The sequence below is a fragment of the Xyrauchen texanus genome, chromosome 44 (assembly GCF_025860055.1).
Source record: "Xyrauchen texanus isolate HMW12.3.18 chromosome 44, RBS_HiC_50CHRs, whole genome shotgun sequence".
Lineage (NCBI taxonomy): Eukaryota > Metazoa > Chordata > Actinopteri > Cypriniformes > Catostomidae > Xyrauchen > Xyrauchen texanus.
This window is the reverse complement of record NC_068319.1, coordinates 24,877,676-24,900,024: the sequence shown is the minus strand read 5'-3', so window position 1 is coordinate 24,900,024 and position 22,349 is coordinate 24,877,676. Positions and strand designations below refer to the sequence as shown.

Below are 22,349 nucleotides of genomic sequence, written 5' to 3'. Positions count from 1 at the left end.
CATTCATCCATCCAACATTACCACACACACACACACACACACACACACACACATGCTCAAGTACACACACAAACTTTTTTGAGTATTATATGCTTTCTTTTTCACAGCGATTAACTTTATCCTAACCTGAACTGCATCCAACATCAATTAATCCATCCAAAATTACCACACACACACACACACACACACTAGCGCACACTAGCGCACACAAATCTTGTATTACATGCTTTCTTATATGTTGGTGTTCACATATGTGCATGTGTGCTTGCAAACATAAAGGCCTCAGATCTGTGCACACGCACATAAACACATGCACACTAACACACACAGCGTGCGTGCCAAAATGAACACACACATACTCATGTACATGCACAATCTCTTTGAGTATTGCATGTTTTACTTTCATTGTGGGGACATTTGGTCACCTTATTTGCTTGTCTTTTCTGTTTATTTTCTTTTAACGTGGTTTTGGAGGATTTTATGTTTGTTCAGTAGAAGCAGCATACTTCTCTGTCAGCAGCAGCAGCAGCAGCAGCAGCATGGGCTCCATGCAACAGCAGCAGCATATATACTCATGTCAAGTAGAGGCAGCAGCAGCATGCGTAGAGCAGATCTAGTCACTAAGACCAAGCCCAAACCATGTCATATACAGAATATAGAAAAAAACATATATGTTATACTACACCGAGAGTTGTCTTAACTGAAATAATGTTTTTTTTTTCACTCAAAAGTTCATAAGCTCAGGTGAATGAGGCCTATGATCAATAAGCTCCAAAAAGAAATACAAAACCTGTTCTAATTGAAAGACAACAAATTGACAAAAAGATCTAATCCAATATTTGGAGATAATATAGCATAACGAGAGATTTATAAGCACATTTTTAATAGGCCGGTCATTTTTGACCGGAACACCAAATAAAGTAAATAATTTAAACACAGCACAAGGGTTAAAGAACTCACACTGGGGATGCAATTTTTTGCAATTAATTAGATTAATTGGAACCTCATGTAATACATTTGATTAAAATCGACAATTAAAATGTATTTTAATCGATTGATAGCCCTACTATAAATGCATGGACATTTGAGCAATAACTAGATTGCTCAGCAAGATTCTCTTCAAACAGTTCTGCTGTTACAGTAGTTGACATAAAAGAGAAAACTCTCAGTAGAAGAAATGTTTAGCTAATGGTCACTTTAGCACCCGTCGATGCAACGCTGAGAATGCAATACTTGCGCTGTGGTCCGAATTGCAGTCTGACTGCTTTCTCAAAAAGCAACTGAGCATTAAATCATTAGAACAATGACTCAAGACATGAAGATGAGCCACAACAACTTAATTGGACAATGGTAATAGGACGTTTAGATTATAAATTGGTTTTGCATGATATTTTGTAGGTTTGTGGTTTGAGACCAGTCAACTAAATATAAGATCTGCATGTACACGGCAACACACATACAGTCCTATGACATTTCCCTCTGGTTGACCTAGGGGGTCTTGATTTTAAAATGTGGTCCATCTGCTGCCCATGCGGTGTTGTTGTCCACTGATGTTGTTGTCCCCCACCTTAAACCATCTTAAACCCCCTATCATGCCTTTATCTCACAGATAACCAACTTTGCCTTATCCCTCTATTTAACATCCCTATATCCCTGCTTCGCTACACCACCCAACTCCACCAAATCCTCCTATCTGTCATCACTGGTTTTCATTCCAACATCCCAAATTGTTTTGCTTAGACTGTCTCTCTGTCTGTCTGTCTCTCTATCAAACACACACCCGCAATCACACCCTCTGGAGCAGGGGTACTCAACTTTGGAAAGCTGGGGATCCAGAGGGCAGGATCCCTTTAGACTTAAGGGCCGCACTCTTTTTTTATTTATTAAAACATATTTTAATTACTTTTTAATATTAATAAGGTGAGCAGACTATGCTATATGCTATTTAATACATCATGGACACATTTTTTTAATACAAGTAAAATAAAACATTACATATATATATATATACTGTAGATTGCAAAATTCAATGGAATGCCCAATTCCCAGTTCGCTCTAAGTCCTCGTGGTGGTGTAGTGACTCGCCTCAATCCGAGTGGCGTAAGATGAATCTCAGTTGCCTCCGCATCTGAGACCGTCAATCCACGCATCTTATCATGTGGCTTGTTGAGCGCATTACTGCGGAGACATAGTGCGTGTGGAGGCTTCATGCTATTCTCCGCGGCATCCACGCACAACTCACCACGTACCCCACAGAGAGCGAGAACCACACATTATAGCAACCACTAGGAGGTTACCCCATGTGACTCTACCCTCCTTAGCAACCGGGCCAAATATTCAAATATTTGCAATGCTTATTTCCATACAATGAATCATGCAGTGATCAGGGCTTGTCAAGCTACTTTTTGGGGTGAAATATTCCTTTAGGTTTGTTCAAAACTTAATCCTACATTCAAAGGCATTTTAAGGTACTTTATGTAAGAGTTCACCACAGAGCTTACTACTCTTTCAGTTCCCCATGAATTCAGACAGTCTCAGCAAAGCTAAAGGTAATTTCACTGTAAATAAGCACTGCATATATTAACTCTGAGGGTAAGACAGTTCTCATCTTTATTCTTCTAGCAAAGAGCTTAATCACTGGCCTGTAATACCTTGAGGAACTAGAGCACATGGTTAGTGCTAAGACTGCAGAGAGAATTAATCTAGAATCATTTTATAAATGTATGTGGAATGATGCGCTTTGCATTGTGAATGGATTTGCATGCTCACTGTGATGTCTGACCCCCTAAAACATAATCTTTTACTGATCCCAGATCAGTTTCTCTTGTCGAGCAATGCAGATCTAAACCAGTCCTCCTCTCCACAGCAGACAGTTTTGTGAGTGTATGAGATTTAGGGCATTTTTAGACCTGTAGCTCATTTGACTTGTTATGAAACAAGGGCCTAAAATTGTTACAATGTTGCAGTTTCTTCTTGGTTCAGTTCACTTTAAGAAGGTAAAATTTCAAAGCAGACCGAAACAGTATTATTAAAGGTCACATGTGAGCAAACTGTCCCTTCATTGGTCAGAATGTTTATGCGCTGCTCCAGGATTTAGTTAATAAATCAATATACCAGTTAAAATGATACCCCTATAAACAATGTGTCAGCCGGTACAAATTGTAGAGTATTTTTTATGTCATGGTAATGCAAAACGTTGCCGCATGGTACATTCTCACCACAAGCGAACTGCTCCAGAGTTAATTTGCAATTGGACCGAGACTATCTCGTCCATGTGGTCGTCCACCGATTGTTTGTGTGAGGATCCGAGTGCGATTGCATTGTTAATATCTGCCTAAACGAACCAAACTAAGGGAGAAAACATACCAGGTTCTGAAAAAAAAGATGCTTCAAACAAGCCAGGTGTGAAAATGCCTGTAGAAAGTTTCTTTCCTGTCAAACACAATCAGTCAGCTGCATGCCACTGGAGACATTTGTTTTGTTGTGCTCACCCAAGGGTCACACAGGGAGTATGGAGTTTGTTTCTGTGGGTGAAGAAAGAGGGCAACATGTCATGTGCCAACATTGTGACTTCAGCTCTCTCAGACCAAAGACCTGGGTGTGCTGTTGTCATTGAAATGCTGCTTTGTCCCTTCTGTTAGGGCGACTCAAGGTCAGATGAGCTGCGTCTTGGGGTAATGAAGGGGAATTCAGTCTGGATGTGGGAAATGGGAGTGAAATGCAGGTTGGATGAGGACAACACTTGTCAGCCAGCTTTTCTGTCCGCAAAATTAGGTCTCCACACAATTTCAGTCCACTGGTTTATGGTTTTTACTTCCACTGGTCCAGTCCACTGGTTTATGGTTTTCCACTTCAAGTTTGTCTGCATACCATGAACGCTTCTTGTGGTCTATCAAGCCTGGGGGTTTGAATGATTTCCTATGCATAGGTAATCATTCAGTTGAGATTGAAAATGAAGCATCAATTATGAATTAGCTTCCACACCTCTAATTTGACTCAAGAACATTGGGAATGACTTGAATTTGCTGCATTATGGAGTTTCTGTGTGTCAGGATCCTGTCACTTCAGTCAGATTGGTTAATAGTTCCTCGTGTCAAGATCATGATATCCTTAACTTCTTTTGTTTGTGTGTTGATCACATTGCTTCTGTTTTGGTTCTCTTGACATGTGCTCTCCTGCCAGTTCTTTGTCTTGTTTCTTAACCCCGCCCACTCGTTTGCCTGGTTATTAGTTCAGTATGTGCATCTGTCTACCTTGTCACCCTCCTTGTTTCTCCCTCTATTTTATCTTTCTGTGTGATTTGTCTTGTGTTATTTCGTTGTGGTTCATTGTCTACGGCCATGCCCACTGACTTTACAAGTATGACATATCGCATAGCACAACTCTTAAAGTAGGGACCTGTGTGTTTGTGTTTGTGTGTGGATGACAGTACCATGCCCACTTAGTAACATTGAGCTTGTTTTTTTTATCAAGTGGCTAAATAAATATGCAGTTGTCAGTTGCATTAATGGACCCTTTTCACATTGCCGGGAATGGAACGCAAAGGTAACTATAGTGAGATAAACTTACATAGTGGTGAATGGGATTATTAAATTTGCGTTCCCCTTTACACCAACAGCAAATACAAAATTCACTATTATGTTTCCACAACTTTCTATAGGAGGAAAGAATAGAGAGCGTGGATTATGGCAGTCAGAAACGAGAAAGATGCCAAATTTACTGTCACTCACTCAGCAGCTGTATTAGAAACCCCATTACAGCGGTGGTGACTACATTTGTTACATTTATGCCAGGGTGATAGTATACAAAGTATTATGTTATAAATTTACACTAAATAATTAAAACGTAGTTACAAAAATATACAAAATATAAAGTTAATAAGGCCTAAATGCGTCATCACACTGTAATATAATCATGGATTTGGGCTTGCTAGTGCTTTGCCTCCAAACAAAATTATAAAGTCTTATTATACTAGTATAGAGATATTTTAAATATTATTGGAAAGGGATATTATTAAATATTTTTTTGCAACAAGAAGCAATTCGATCTTGTTTAATAATAATATAAAAATCAGCTCAATGAAATCAGGCAATTCTCCTTGATCCATTAACACCCCCATAGGAAGCACAATAAACTGAGGTTGCATATTTAGGTTTATGTAGGCTAGGCAAGTCATTAATTTTGGGCTCGTTTTGTCAGACCAGGTTGCTTGTTATTTTTTACTGAAACCTGGCAACACCAGTATGTGTATCTTTTGTGTGCTACTGCAGGTTTGTAATGCGTCTCTATGACACATGGCCTTGTTACTCTGACAGGCGCAGGAGAAGTATCCTGTTCACCCTCTTCTCTCTGGGCTAACGAGAAAGAGAGGGAGGAAAGGCAGCAGGAGGAATCTGGGCATATGGGGTCTACGGGTGGTTTGGTCTCTGTGTGTTATGGGAGCAGCACCGAGCGAGTGTGTTTCAGATGATTTGAGACATATGCTGTCATCTAGGGGGGCAAGTTCCACAGGAAAACACACATGACTTATTTTTCATCACAGCTATGTAGAGGATATATCACTGCAGATAAATACCTCAAGATTCACAGCATCTGCATTAGCCAGATAGCGTCTTTATGCCATGATTTAATGAGTTTTACAAAGCTGAAATCATGAGAACAGCAGGAGCCTCATCCAAGATTCGAATTACTGCAAAGAGTAGCAAAAACACAATAATTGGAGGATCCATAATGATTGAATTGGTTAATTTCAAGAGGCATCATACTTCAGGCTAACTCCTGGCATGAATGCTGTTCCAAACAGAATAAAATACAACAATTGTGAATAAAAATATTGTTGATGTTAATCATAATTATAATTGTATGTCTTTCAAAACTGAATAAAATACAAAAGTGGCCTATAAATAGTTTAAAATAATAAAAATGTGACTATTTTACTCAGTATTTGTGTGTGTATATTTTAAACGTATAAACGTTCATTTGAGCAATCCCAATATTGATTTTTTTTTTTTTTTTGTGATCATTATTATATTTGTTAACTAAATAGCAATTGAACTGCATAGTTTGGACCCTCTTATTATTATTTTTTTTTAGATATATATTTTCGCAATATACCAAGTTACAAGGTTCCCTGTTTAATTTACAGCATTTGCTCAGAGATCATTTGATGATGTAAGCAAAATGGATACTATAAATGAAATATACCAGAATCAGAATCGAATGAAATCTTATCAAAATAAGAATAGATTTGATCAAATCTGTCAGTTAATCTATATATACCCAGACCTGCTTTTTAGAGTATTGTGTCATTAGCTTAGCAACATGCAAATGGTAAACGTAATTTGAATAGATTGTGAGTCGAGTCTCCAGTGCGCTTAACATGAAGAGCTTTACAGTATATGTGTGACACAAAGTTGTTGCTTCTGTAGAGTTTTTTAAAATCAGTAATTTACAAGGTTCAAATTCGATTAGGATTCTGCCTCAAAAGCAGCATGCCATAGGCAAAAAGCCAGCTCACTGAGTTTTGAACAGAGGTAACAAGTCAGTTGCAATAACAGTAAATATTTTAATTCCCAAACATAGGTATTTTGGACCACTGACAGTAGCCTGACCAGACTGCACATACGTAAATATTAATGAACTGTCACAATGTACCATTACGATCTGCGGCATCACCTCTGCGAGTTGGGCCAAGAGAGCTACCAATAAGGAGCCAATTTAATAAGGCACATCAATATAACCACATAAGATACTGTTACGAATGCATCATGTCTCTAAATGGTAAAGTCTGTGTTTGTAAGCAGCCCTGTGCGTTAGCCTAGTGTGAAAGAGTAAAGCCAGGGGCTGTTTTATGTTAAAAAGAGCTGAACCCACAATTCCGCACTAGGCATGGCCCCAGAGGAAACTGCAGTGGGGGTGAGTTGGCGAAAGTATATAGAGACACGTCTGATTGATTAATCAATAAACGTCAGCTGTAGATTAATTACACAGCCTGGAAGACTGTACCAGCTGAAATTATGAAGACACCAGATTCAATTAAAACTTTGGGCAGCACTTCTGGGGAGCATCAGTTATGTTATAAAAGTAAAAGGTCTGGGAACATGGGCCAACTCATTTGATTCTTGCAGACTGATTCAGAAATAATTCTTAGTGCTTAACTCAGTCCAATTGTTTTCGCAGTTTCTGATTCACGTGAACAGATCGCCATGCTGTCACAAAGTGAAAGGTTGGTCTGAAAGATCAATGCAAGGGAATAGATGAGTTTCACTTTACAAGCATCATCCATCTCTCAGACCTTCAGAGAGGAGGACTGAAGATAAATATAAAAAAAATGAAAAATGACCAGAAGTGGAGGAGTGTAACGAACTGGCCATGGAGACGGTATTAGGATCCATGTGCAGGAAGTTTATTAAACAGACACAAACAAACATTCCAAAATAGCAGGCAGAGAGACATAGTCATAAAGCAGGTAGATAATCCAAATAGACAGTCCAACCAGGCAAACAAAACAAAAGGTAATCCAAAAGCAGTAAATCCAGAAAAACAGGCAATGGTCATAACATGAATCAAGAAGCAGTGGCAATGGAAAAATGCTCAGTAAGGCAGGGTAAACTGGCAATAATTTGCAATGAACAGTGGAACTGCATGGCTATATATACATGTGGTAAACAGAAAATGAGCAGTGAAGAAATGGGTGAAGATCAGTATTCGGGAGAGGGCTCCCTCTGGTGGTTTGTAGGATGGGTAACAACCTCAGATGTTCCAAGGATGTTCAAAGGTCATGCATCACTGTATGACCTTTGCTAATGGAACGCTAAAGTGGAATGGATGTGTGCATATGATTATGGCTCCATTTTCATTGTAATCCAAAGTGCCCAATTCTGATTTTTTGCTAAAATACATTTGACTTTTAAATGCTGCCCATATCAGACACTGGTTTGTAAAGGCGATTAATTACGAGGACAAGGAGGCAAATAAATGGCAACATTTTTCAAATGTATAATCATAACATTGTGTCGTAAACAAATAGGTCCACCCAAAGCATGATTTAATGTCATTTTTTGTAGGGGTTACTAACAGTGTCTACTCTAACCTATGATAGCAAAAACCAAGGTTACAGTGAGGCACTTACAATGGAAGTGAATAGGGCTCATTTTTGGAAGGTTTAAAGGCTGAAATGTGGAGCTTATAATTTTATAAATCTATATAAATATATTCTTGTGTTAAAACTGGTGTGTTATTTGAGCTAATAAGTTGTTTAAACTGTTTTTATGGTTGTCTAAGGTTTAAGGGTTTAATACGTTATGTCATCATGGAAATGAAGTGGTAAAATTGGATATAATTTTACACAAAAAAGGTTAGTAAGTGAATTTGTCACACTAAAATCATGTTAACATATATTGTTTATGTCTTGTAAAGACATATTTGAAACAGTGAGTATTTTAACGTTTACTGATTGGTCCCCATTCACTTCCATTGTAATTGCCTTACTGTAACCCAGATTTTTGCTGGTAAACAATATTATGCCACACATGCTGCTGATTGAGTTCAGCTTGAATAGAACCCAAAATATTCCTTCAACTGAACTTTTGCAATAATGAATTTTAAGAGAGACTCATGAGAATTGATGTATACTCATGCACCACCCGCTCTGATCAATACACATACACATAGTCACACACCATCAGCCCTCAGAAGGGCATTTGGTTAAAGAGTAGCATAGCTGTCACTGATGTTTTAAAACTGTCCATACACACTAAGCACATTATAAAAACACCTATACAAACACTGATGACCTATTGATGTCCTGACATTACAGATAAGCACAACTCGCATTCAGTAACACAATGTCTTAAACAGGCATAATGCAATAAAGCTGTAAGGAATAAAGCTAACTTTTTGTCCTAACCATCTGCGACAGGACAGGAGATTTTGATGCTTTGTTTCTCTTTTTGCCCCGCTCTCTGTGAAATCTCATTGGTACAAAATCCTGCTCCTTATAACTATGCATCAAACATCGCATAACTTTTGATTGGCTGAGATTGTGTCACGTCGCGCAGCAATTTCACAATCATTGTGGACAGACAAATTGCTTGTCTCTGGAATCTAGCAAAGCTAAGGACACCATGTACACGATGTATGATGCAAGTACATGAATGTAGAAGCTTCTAACTACGCAAGCACAATTTAATGTGTGATTATGACCCGAAATCAGTCCGAATGCAATTCATAACACAACACATATATCTGTTGCATTCGCTTCGTACCACAAGGGGCGCTATAGCAGCCAGTAGCATAAACAGAATTTTCTCTTTCTGGTCAACTACTGCCATGGTGAAATATGGTGAGCAAGTTAGAGCTTATAAATGTTGTAGAGCTTGTTAACTGACAATAACATGGTTTAATGGCACAGACATTTTAAAGATGCAATATGTAAACATTTTCACAATTTCCTTTTTTTGACAATGTGTGAACGGCTTGTAACGCACTCTTTGTACTTTATATCACTGTTTTGGCCTATGCTGGCTCGCGTCCCTATGGAGTGTGTGCATGAGCATGAGAACGAGCAACAGGTAGCTGCTGCAGTTCACTTAACTGCCACAGGTGTCATTAATAACAAGGGTTTCTGAATCTTACATACTACACCTTTAAGGAAACTTTATTGCCTGCAGGTTTGTTACAGCCATAGTTATGCAAGAACACAAGAGCACTTGAAATACACTGGCCAAGCATTAGAGTCTCCATTTTCATACATGTGCGGAGTATGGCTGCGTCTCAATGCTTAGGCAGCTGTCTTGATGCCTCCCTGTCCAGTCAGTCAATTACTTCACAGGGAGCGATTTGCATATTATGGCACCTTGTAAGGATGCTGGTTCCAAGGCACCATAATGTCATATCCAAAATGATCTTATAATATTTAAAGTTAGCTTTAGACATAACCTAGCCAATATTTAGATACTACATAGCTTATTTCTTGCAACATAAGGACATATAAACTAATTGCTGCTCTCACCTGCTCTATCAGATGCCATGTTTATTCTTTCATCCAACTAGTGAACCACACTCGCAGGATTTTGGGATATTTTAAACATACAGCCTAGTCATCAACATCAGGGCAAATATGTATCACCCCAATAGGGTAGAACACATATACACACACATTAGGAAAAAGATCTGCCTCATAATGCCAGCTGGCATATCACAGAGAGATATCACTGTCAGATACACACACCTGCCCTTTTGTCGTCCTGTCATGCACCCCTTTTAGCACCCAGAATGACTTTGAGGTCATTTCAACATCATATCTGGTGTTTGCAATGAAAGGAAGGGTATCGTAACTCGCTTCCTCTTACATAGGTGCTTTTTCTCTCTATCTCACTTCCTGTTCACCTCAGTGTCTCTCTCTCTCTCTCTGTATATCTCATTGCATTGTTGAGCCTGCAGCAGTCAACCCTTAAGCTTTGTCGCAATTGGCTGGAGATGATGTCATCTCTTCTGAAGAGCTCCACAGCGGTGCATGCCATTGGCTGACAGTGCAGACTGTAGCGGAGCGCTGAGCTCTCACTTTCATTCATGTGTGGAGCTGGATTTAGTGCAGCTGGGGTGGGGCATGCTTTGGCGGGCAACTCATGGCCTCACAGGCAGGGTTGTTGCATTATAGTGGTACACAGTTAAAACTGTCCTGGCTCAATGATACTTCAGACAAACACTAGAATGAAGTGCTAATGGGAGTTTATAATAGGATGAAAGGAAGTGTAGCACCCGGGGGTTTGTCCATACAGCTCAGGTGTGCGTGCACACACACACACACACACACACACACACACACACACACACACACATGCAAATAAGTATATGTCTGCACAAGCAGGCTTAACTGTGTTCACACATTCATTACACACACATTTACACAGTCACATGGTGACTGGAGCAAGCTAATCAGTGCGTCTCTGATGGGGGTTGGAATAAGGCTGCACATAAGGGTTGTCCTGGAGCGTGAGGCTGTCACCATGGCGATGTCGCAGATGTTGATGCACTCCTCCTGGAGTGGGGGAAGCAGAGTAAAGATGGAGAGTGCTAGGGAACTCCCTCATACACCGATAAACACACACCAGACTGCATGTTTGTGCATGTGTGTGTTTATTGCCACTTGGCAAATCTCCGACTAGATGTACACTATCCCTGCTCAGCATGTGCTAAACCATACCACACACACTAGATATTAGCCAGCAATCTCCCACTGCAATGTCAACTTCCCTTTTTCTGTTTTCTTGCCTGCACTTTCTTCTAATCCACCAAGCATATGATGTCATTATTGTATTTCTGTAATTGCTCTAGGGGCGTAGTGTATGAATATGATTCCTTCCAAGAGCTCCAAGGAAAAATCTATGGTCCACACCTCTGGATCTTCATGCCCTCATTCCTTTCTGCTTCTCACAGAAGTCCTCTGCCAATATTGGCCAATAAATACGACTAGAGCCCCCTGCCCTGTGCAATCCTAGCAAAACTGGGTTAAATAAATGTAATATACAATGCAAAACTAGAGATTACATGCTCTACACGAGTCTATAACTAATCCAATCCACCCAACACAACAGTCTAAAGAAGCTTAAAAGATTCCAGCTATGCCATTTTCTGCTGCAATTCCAATTTAATTATCTGCACACTTTTCTAACCACAAACCAGGTATCTCCTATGTCTGATCCATGCGAAATATACACAGTACAACCATTTTTGATATGCCACAAAAACAGGCAATTAGATATAACATCTCAAACAAAACATTAAAGATCAATAGATACTTCACTAAACCTTGTGCACAGATAAAGCACGAAACCAAGTTGCATATACACCATGTTTTCAAATTCAGATAAGGCCACTTACACAACAGTTTTAAAATGACTTGGGTAAAAAAAGACAGCAAGGTAAAAAGGACAGGCCATGTCTTAAACCCTCATCTATGTTCAAGTGTATCCTGAATGCATTATCGATTCAACCGGTCCAAATCGTAGGGTTGGCAGTTCGATTCCCGACTACACATGCGGAAGTGTCCTTGGAAGACACTGAACCCCAAGTTTCTCCCATTGCTACCACCTTACATGGCAGCTCTGCCTCCATTGGTGTATGAGTGTGTGTGTGAATGGGACACAGTGTAAAGCGCTTTGGTAACATCTAAGGTTAAAAAAAGTGCTATATAAGTGCAAAGCATTTACCATTGAATTGGCCCTACTGATGGCCTTAAAGTGGTCCCATCTCTTGTGCCCAAAACCAGTGAGTAATGACAAGGTTCCTCGCTGTCTAATGAAGGTTAAAAGAGAAGCTATATTATATTCCTTGGGATGTCTACTGAGAAGCCTCCTCACAAATATGCATGCACCCTTTTTATTAGTGAACTAGAAAAGGGTGTCCCTCTGCATATTGACCATGGAGGTTAAGCTAGACTTAAGGTCAGGTGGGCATACATAAGAGACCTGACTCCAGCTTACTCTAGCACCCAGCCCCCTTTTCTCCAGTCCACACCCATCTGCTCAACAGACCTTTTGAGGGACCGAAACTATAGGACAAGTCGGCCTACCTTTTCAGAGGAAATTAATTCCTGGTGGTGTTGATAATGTGCTGTCAGTGAAGTATAGTGGACGCCTAAGTCACAGCTACTTCCTATTTAGATAAAACAACAAATCATATTGATCTTTTGGATTGATGGTGTTATTGTCTTGGAAGAAGAGGAGAGGATGAGTAGAGGAATGGAAGGAAGAGAGGCAGTGTGCAGTAAAATCTGGATGGAGATTAGCTGTAAGCGTCTCATTGTCTACCTGTGATCTCACCACTCTCTAAAAAGGATGAGAGCATAAAAGACTGCTAACGGACAGCCAGAAAAATCTTCTCCCTCTGATCTCTGTTCAGAAAATACAAAAACCCTCTCATTAATTCATTTCTGTTCCACTAAAACGTATGTAAAACAAATCTAAAATAGCATACAACCAGCCCATATTTTTATTAACAGTACACTAACAGGGTCAGGATAAGCCACTGTAGTCTCAACCGCATTGATTTTCTTCTTAGAAAAGAAACCAATTCCTGGATATTAAGCTAACAAAGATGAAAGAGAAAGTAACCATTTGCTGAAGCAATTTGAAGACTATAAACTGCAAGATCAAATAGACTAGTTTTTCCCAGTCCTTGTCCTGGAAAATCTGAATAACACAACTGATTTAACCAATCAGCTTATTAGTTGTGGATCCATGACCTGTCTTGGGTGTGTCAAATAAGAGAGACATCCAAAAGTTAAGGGTACTCTAGGACCAGGATTGGAAAACACTGAAATAGACCATCCTGTGAACTTCAGGATAACTATCCTTCCATATTTCAGGATCACTAAGATTTACTACAACATCCAACTTTTGCAGATTTTCTGTGTCTAAAGTAAGATTGTTTTGACAATTTCAGCATTTTCATTTGTGTAAAGCAGCAAAGCAGAACAAACATCATTAGACTGATAAGTATAAACAATATGAATAAAAAACTAATCCAGACTCCGAGGGGCTTCTAGTTCAGCCACATTCATCAAAACCCTGCTCTCCAAATGTAATCTTGCAGGGGAGTGACGGATGAAGAGAACTCTGTATAAAAGCACTTTAGGGGGAGGGATATAAAACCCCAGCACTCCAAATCTGCATGGCGTTCATTAGGAGAGAAAACAGCCCTGTGTAATTAGGTTATCCTCACATTCAGTAACATCCAGATTTACTCTTGAACTTTTCTGTTTAACAGCTGCTAAGTCGTGGCAGCCCTGGGGAAGGATTTGGAGAGTACAGAAAGAAAAAAACAAGAAGAAGAGAAGAAGAAAGCCAGAGGAAGGGGAGGAGGGTTGTACCCCTGAATATTTAAATATAAAATTAATATATTTTTTGCACTGACTGGGAGGAAGAGACGTGAGGGTGGAATTTGCCGATTCACCCACCAGCTTAGAGTGACGACCCACCAAATCAGACAGTCACAATAGCCTTAATGTGTCTGGAATCTGTGTTAATAGTAGTAGGGTATTAGTTTTAGACTCCCTTTGTAAATACGATTCCCAACCCCTGGGGTTAAAACTGGCATAACCACAAATGCAAGTGGGGTCACAGACGAAAAGATTGCTGAACTGCCATCCGGCAGAGAAACGGGGGGTAGGGGGGATTAGGAAAGACTGAAACAATCAAAGTTCAACTGCGAGAGGCAGATGGGGGATTTGGGGTTGATCCCTAACAAATGCACAGCACCCTAGCCCAATTAAAATAAAGACTGCACATCTATAATGGTAATGAGACTGATGGATTGGCACCAAAAGCAAAATAACATCAGTATTGGCAGGAGCACATCTGGGATCAATGTGAGAACTGCATACACTGGTCTTCAGGATCCAAATTGGATCTCTGGACTCAAACTCAGGTCTAAGGTAAAACAAACACAACTATAAAATCCAGCAATCTCTCTTGTAAATTCCATAACCTGTAAAGCATAATATCTGTGATTAATGTAAAGGTACAGACCAGGTCAATATGCCTGACTGAAATCTACATACAAAAAGTATATCTCCATGTTCTGTTTCTTCATTTTAATATCAAGCCAGAAAGGCCATTATCAATATGCAGCTGAGACACCATCATCTCTCCTGGTGCCTCTCTGAGCTCAGGTGGCCAACGGGACAAACACATACATCATTAAAGACACTAAATAGACCCTTTTGGCCCCTACATGGATAGTGTAAATAGTTCCATTTCATTCTTAGTATATCAAATTGTGATATAAGTGTGGACTATGTGTATGTTGCACGCTGAGCTGGACTTGTACTAGCTACGTGTCTAACCTGAATGCAGTTGATAACAGTAAACATGAAAGCACCCCCATTTGAGGTATACAGAGGATTATGGTTAACTTACAAGAGGGTTAGGGTTATCTTAACCTAAGGGTTAGGGCTATGGGTTAGAACTACTCTAACCTGCCTATAACCTCATATGCTAAAATGTCAATATTTCACAACATTTAAACCATCTTCTTCCAGCTATGCATTTATGGTGCTTTAAGGGTGTGTAGTAGTGATAGAGTAGGTCACTTGGCAAATAGAAGAATACAAACACTTAAAAAGTGTAAACAACTCCTGTTCTTATCAGAACTGAATGGACCAGCAAATAAACTAAAAACTAAACAAAACAAAAAAAAAAAACAGAGCGTGATAATCCTAACCGATAGAGAGAGAGATGAGGAAAAAGTATTGTCCCTAATTCTATAGTGCACCACCCAAACTCAACACAGCCAAAATAACATTGCTGTTCTCCAGTCCAAGTTGGCTTCAATGTTGAGGATGATTAGACAACACCCATTCTCTCTCTCATGCTTTTCCACTCAAATCCTGTGTCATATTGGGATCATGTATCAGGCCTTGACAGTGTAATGCAAGGTTTTTTTTATTACTTTGAGCCATACATGAAACAATATACTGTATCTTCACTTTCAGATACAAAGCATGACCTCCAGAGCTACTTTGCTCTCTGTCTTTGGATTCTGTTTCCTGAGCCCCATTCCAATCCACCAATTAACCATAGGGTGACAACAGAGTCCTGCCTGCCTGCTCATCCAACTGTGCATCATCAGCACTAGTGTTACAGCTGAGCCAAAGTGAGCTCAGCCTAGTTGGTGCCCATACACATACACACCCACATGCTCTGTGCAGTGATATCATTGCTCACACTGCTGGAATTACACAGTTGTTGGTGCACAATTGCAACGGGCCAAACACATAGCCTTGAGGGGCACCCTTCCTTATAAGCAGATGCCCTGGAGGAAAGCACTAGAATCCATATGTACGCTTGCATACACCACACACCCTGCCGATCTGACATGCATCTACCTTCACTTTTCGCCCAAGAACTCCTGAGAGATGATGTAACCCAGATCCACACCTTTTCTTCCACATTACACAGTGTTTGCATGCACAGAATCTGTAGCTGCATGCACTCAGGCAGCCCCCTCTTACCTGCACCTGCATGAATGAGCCCCTGTAGAAACAACAGGCAGCGGCTGACAGGGCACTCCAAAGGCTGCATCGTTCCGTCATGGCTCCTGTCCTCCTCTCTTCGGCTCTTCCACCCCTGGAGTCCACTAGAAGCACCGGGTCATGCCCCTATCCCCGCGTGTACACCAGCACACAAGCCACCGCCGCAAGTGATTAGTGCTATCGTTGTTCTGCTGGAGCCAGTGTCATCCCAGATCTGCACCGGCTTCCTCTCTCTCTCTCTCTCTCTTCCTCTCAATGTCTTGTTATCTCTCTTTCCCTCTCAGACTCTCAATGTATCCCTCTTGCTCTGTCCTGCTACCTCTCACTCTCACTCTAGAGCATGCTATGCTTCACAGCGCTGGCAGGGATTACCTCATCGCTCTTGGATGAAAGTGGTGGGTGGGGGGAGGGACAGAGGGGGAGAGGGAGGGATGTAGAAAGAGAGAGATGCTTGCAGGCACCAAGACCCCACCCACCCCCTCCTCCAGGGCTCCAAACAATGCTGGGGGGAGAGTGAGAGAGAAAGAGAGATACAGTGGTATGTGGCGCATGTATTCAGCACCTACTCAAAGGAATTTTCTCTTTTTTACGATTTGTAAGAGCGTAAAAGAAAAGTAGAAGTGGGAGGGGGCTGTCAGGGAAAAGAGTCCATACACACCCACACACACAAACACATTCCCACTCTCAAGTCACACATGCAGTAAAACAATTAAATCCAGGCACACATATCTGTTAATTTTTACACAAGTAGTAGGACTATGCATGCATGAGCTAGTTCGAGTCTGAGTTGTGCTTGGAAATAGAATTATGTTTTCTAGGAAAATGGCAAAAACCTGCTAATGAGCCTCAGTCCTTTAGAATATAGCACACTACCCATATACACACACTTATATCACACACACCCACTCCTGTTAAATGATGTTGACTTCAGCGCAGCAATCTAGGGTGGGGTGTTTGCTCCATGGGGTTCATTGTGACATCAGAATGGATGCCTCGCTAAGGCAACCAACTCAAAGCTTTTACAACAACACCCTTAAAGGTACAGTTCACCCCAAAATGGCCAAGTTCACACTGCAGCAGAATATAGTTATTTAGTTTGGTTATTTAAAGCCGCATTCTATAAATAAACTGACACCCGTACATTTTCAGGACACAAAATCATATTTTTGGCAAACCCGTGCTGTGTGATTAATACTACACTGGACAACTAGTTGTCTGTCTGGTCATATAATGTGAGAGCCAGGCTGCACTGTACTCTTGCGTGTCTAGTGTTTTTCTGAATTATCAGAAGATCCATCCGCTGTCTTCCATAGAGCTAGTCGTTTCAGTTTTATGGTATGAGTTGCATGATACAAATTATGTGTTTTGCACTTTATTAACCGACAGAATTCAAAGTGGCTATCTGTTAACATGAACATCGCCATCTTTGATATCATGTTTGCGTTTACAGTATATATGTGTGTATGTGTGTCTGTGATAAGCTTACCTAATGATAAAGCTTACAGTGAATTCTATGGAAGCCACACAATGAAAAAGAGGTAATTAGATGAGACCAATTCTGTAAAGAAATCTCACAGATGCTTTTGTGGATATTCAGCTATTCTTCTGAGAACATGTTAATTTCATGTTCAACGCTGATCAGCTTGAGACAAAAGGAGGATGAATGTCAAGTTGAAGCTCTTAAAGAGGGAAATTTAGCATGTGTTATAAATACGGGGAATGGGTTAACGTCATGTGTTATTAAGGATTTGGTGCTCCTACACCACATATAATGAGGAAATTCACATGACACACACATGGTAATACACACGTGCATACATGTATGCACGAAAACATATTTTTGAGAGAGGAAATTACTTCTATAATTCACTTGCATTCCATACTTCTTCATTCCATAGTCCATTTAAAGGGGTTGGGTGTTATTTCACAGTAAATGTTAAAATACTTTCTTCTTTCCCAGTTTAATATGCATAGAAAAACTTTTAATAATAGTTAATAATAGTTTGGTCTTGGAAGAAATTAATGAGAAATATTGGGAGTTCAAATTACTGTAAAATCTCTGATGTTTGAGTGCAAATGTATGTTTCTTGGCAAATCTGAGCACAGTTTTAGACATTGTTAATATATCTTCTATAACTCTAGATGAACAACTGAGATATAAAATCTTTTTCATTCCTAAGAGTAACTTTTCCTAACTTTTTAAACCTCTCTTTCACCTATTTCCCTATGTTCCCTCTCATTTTCTTGTTTTCTGTCACTTTGCCTCATGCTGTTCTGTATCTAGGCTGATTGTGGTTTTTCCTTCACAACCCCTCCTCACTTCTTCATTCAAACTCTCTCTGTGTCTCTCTCTCCCAGTTAAATATTAATTACACAGTGAGAGTCCTGCAGGCAGGGTGCAGTAGTACAATAGAGAGGAGCGTAGGCTCTGTGAGTGCACTGATAATGAGGAAGGTGGAAGGGGCGGGGGTGAGGGTGTTCTTTCTAAACCTCCATCTGCCTACAGGGCCCAAAAACCTCACCTCCCCATTCCATTAATATAAATGAGCTTGTCCTCTTTAGAATTCTGGGTATTGTAGTTTGGCATGTGGTATGGCTCCAGCCCAAGTCAGGACTATTTTGCTGATCGAGCAGATTGGTCATTTAGTTTGATCTGTTGCAGTAATACAAGACCATGGAAGCATGTTAGCGAGTAAAGTGAAGTCAATTTACTGGGCTAATCAATTCAGAGCTGTGTATTGATTTGATTTAAAGGAATAATTGGCACTTCTGTTTGCATTTCCATGCTGATAAACAAGGGGGTGGCGAAATAGAGAGCGATCTCCACCCAAATCTTTCTCCAGCTGGTTCTATATCACTGTATCTTTCTAAATATTGGTTTATGCACGTGTAACAACTGTGTCCATGTTGCAGAGAGGGTCTTGATTGGCTGGATCACTATGGCTATTAATCATACGCTTGATTCAATTATGACAAATTAATGACAGGGTTGGAAATTTGAACAAACCACTAACTCTAGCAACCGGGTCTCATAGAATCACTTTACTATACCTACATTTGTGCAAAATAATTTTTACGTGCCTCGTTGCACGTTTCTCTTCTGTTTTCCGATGAAATGAACACTAGAGGCGCTAAAACGACAATTACTTTTATTCACTTTCACACAAATCTTGACTACAATGACAGATTATTAGTTGTTTCTCACCCAATGCTGTCTTCCAAATACGTTTACTATAGAGCATGACTTTTTAGGCGATACAGGTAGAGTTTTAGTTATTCAGGGACAAACAGTCATACTTTGAGTTGGGGACACAGCAGGAAAGCTTTTGGCTAGATACATAAAGCAGAGAGAGTTTTTCTACCATTCCCTCAGTGAAAACTGCTGGTGGGGAAATATTTACCTCGGCCATTGATATTAATAATGCTTTTAAAGAATTTTATCTTGATATTTATAGTTCCACGTCTTCGTCTACTGATGAAGATATTAGGAACTTTGTAGAACCATTAGAACTCCCTAAACTGACGACTGAGCAAAGAATTCTCTTGATTCTGAGATAAACTTGGAGGAGCTTGTCGAGGTAATTAAGGCCTTGCCTACAGGCAAGGCTTCGAGGCCAGATGGCTTTGCCGCTGAATTTTTTAGATCTTATGTGACAGTACTCCAACCATGACACAAGCCCGGATCATTCTGATTCTTAAAAAGGACAAAGATCCATGTGTAAGATTTACTGTCCAATTTCCCTGATCCAGTGTAAGGGGGTTAAGAGAAAGGAGAAGGCGAGAACCGGCTTAATAATAGAACATATTTAATTAAATAAAAAGACACAAACAAACACATACAGGGCAGCTGCACAAAATTCTCTCTCTCTCGAACTGTCGTCACCGGCTGCCTTTATCCCTCGCGTGCCCCATCAGGCTGATTGGGGACAGGGTGTACGTCATTCCAGCCCGGCCCTGTCCCCGCTGTCTACATCCAACTAGACGTAAAAATATTGTTACAAATTTTATGAAATCTCTTAGAAATATAGATCAGGTAGGGTTTATTTGGGGACTCAGCTCTTTTTGGAACACCAGGCATTTCAGCAATATCATGCGGTCAGTGGCGAATAATCCGAATCTGGTCGTTTCCATCTCACTTGTCGCCGAAAAGGCATTTGATATGGTAGAATGGGATTACATTTTTAAGATTTTGGAAATATATGGGTTCGGGAAAACTTTTATGGGATGGATTAAGTTACTAAATAAACAACTGGTAGTGGCAGTACAAACTGGATTCATTTCAGATTATTTTACTCTGGATAGGGGCACCTGGCAGGGGTGACCTCTTTCCCCCTTATCGTTCTGTTTGGTCCTGGAACTATTAGCAAGAAAGGAGGATGATTTTCCAAGGGTGGTGGAAGGTAGTTCATCAAATCAATCTGAATCGTTTGAAACAGTTCGCAACTCGCGAAAACACTGATCCACAAGTTACTCTATCTTAACCTGTCTCTCAGATGTGCCTGACACTCTGAATCAAAATGAGCCAATAACTGGGAGCAATATGATCCTAGAATAGTTTTTAACACTTCTTTGCAATTATCTGCTCCAACTAGTTCACAAATTGGACTGAATGCTCGGGTCGCAATAGCTCTCGGGTCAACAGTCCAATGAGCTGCTCTTAACAGATATTGAGTCAACAGTACACTGAACTGTGAATCACATCTTTCAGAGGTGTCCGATATCCTGAGAACTGATGTGCTGCTGACATTGAGCATGTGTGTGATTAATGGGTGAAATGTATGTTTCAGGTGTATTTTGCTGAACAACAGAGAAAGTAGCAAATAAAACATACTGGTCTCTGACATTTGGCTCATTGGTCGCTTCCACCTGAGAGAGCCCCTCCCTGGTTTTGTATTGAAAAGGAAGTTCTTACCCCTATTTCGCCATTGCAAAGCCTTTCTATCAAACTAACCGGAGAGGTTAAGTTACACCCCGTTATCTTGCATTTGCACTCGGTATGGACAAAAGTGTCCAGATTGTTTCATTCAGACATTTATTTAAATGTTGCCTCAAGCATATGGCTGAACCCTAAATTATGTATTACTAAGTCCCCTTTCTCCTGGTCAGACTGGATTGTGTGGGGGGTTACTACACTCGGTGACCTATATGAGAACAGAGTATTGAGATCTTTTGAAAATTTGGTTCAACATTTTGGGATTCCCAGATCTCAATTCTATAGGTATTTACAGCTGCACCATTAGCTCTGTATTCTTTTTGGGAGTATCATACACCCCCCTGAAGCAGCAGATACTCTAGGAGAGGTGATTACTGCTATTGGAAAAGGTCATGAGGCATCAGTGTATTACTCCCTGCTAATTCAGAGTCTGGGGGACGGAACTTCAACATCTCTTAAGAGATTATGGGAGAAAGATTTAAACTTGGTATTGGTGGAGGGAGTGTGGGATAGGATTCTAAAAAATGTCAAGTCTGCATATAGAGATGCACAGGTTCACCTTATGCAATTCAAGATTTGACATAGATTCTATTGGACCCCCTCTTGATTGTATAGGCTTGGTCTTAAAGGCACACCCACCTGCTGGCAATGCCAATCAGAAGATGGAGACAAAACCCATGTTTTTTTGGGGGTGTGTTAAGATCCAAGAGTTTTGGTTGAAGGTTCAGAGTGTCATATGTGATGTTTTGCACACTCAAATTAAATTTTGCCCCAGACTCCGTATTCTGGGCGATGGTACGGTCATAAATGTGGGGTTAAACACATAAAAACCTGACCACTGTTATGCTTGGCAGATTATTTTAAGGGGATGGAAGTCAGATGGGGCTCCCTAATTTCCGGAGTGGTGTGTGGAGATGGGGCTGGTGGCGGCTTTTGAGGAGATGTTGAGAAGAGGGCTGGGGGTTCAAGATTTTTTTACTAGGAAATGGGCAGGTATGTGGTGTTTTTAGGGGACTCTGGTTGATTTTGATCAACTCTTATGCATTATGATGCTTCATTTCAGTCACTTGTTTCCCAACAAGGCGCAATGTAATCTATGCTGTAATGTGCTAACTTACATTTACTGAAAATAATATTTTATACATTTCATTTATTTGTCCATGTTATTAATGTCATATTCATATTTTAAATGCATTAATTTCATATAATACATAACAATATAACTTCTTTATTATACCATAGCAAGTATGTGCCTCTCCTCGAAGCTGATTTGTTTCTTTTTTAATTATTTTGATAGATTATTTTCAATTGTGCTTGCTCCCTGGTCCAGTTCTTAAAGGCAAAACTGGTGCAAACAAGTTATCAGTAAAGGGAGACAAA

General features: G+C 40.2%; 1 protein-coding gene across 2 annotated transcripts in view; it reads right to left on the bottom strand.

The window, feature by feature from the left end:
* sh2d3ca (SH2 domain containing 3Ca) overlaps positions 1-22,349 on the bottom strand; it is a 68,720-nt gene that overhangs the window by 27,200 nt on the left and 19,171 nt on the right. The window contains exon 1 of one of the 2 annotated variants that reach the window (XM_052117705.1): positions 16,016-16,341. The exons of the other annotated variant lie outside the window; for it this stretch is intronic. Coding sequence (XP_051973665.1) covers positions 16,016-16,096 — 81 coding nt within the window. The 5' untranslated portion in view covers positions 16,097-16,341. Of the gene's footprint in view, positions 1-16,015; positions 16,342-22,349 lie in introns of those variants that run through there. 2 annotated transcript variants of the gene reach the window in all.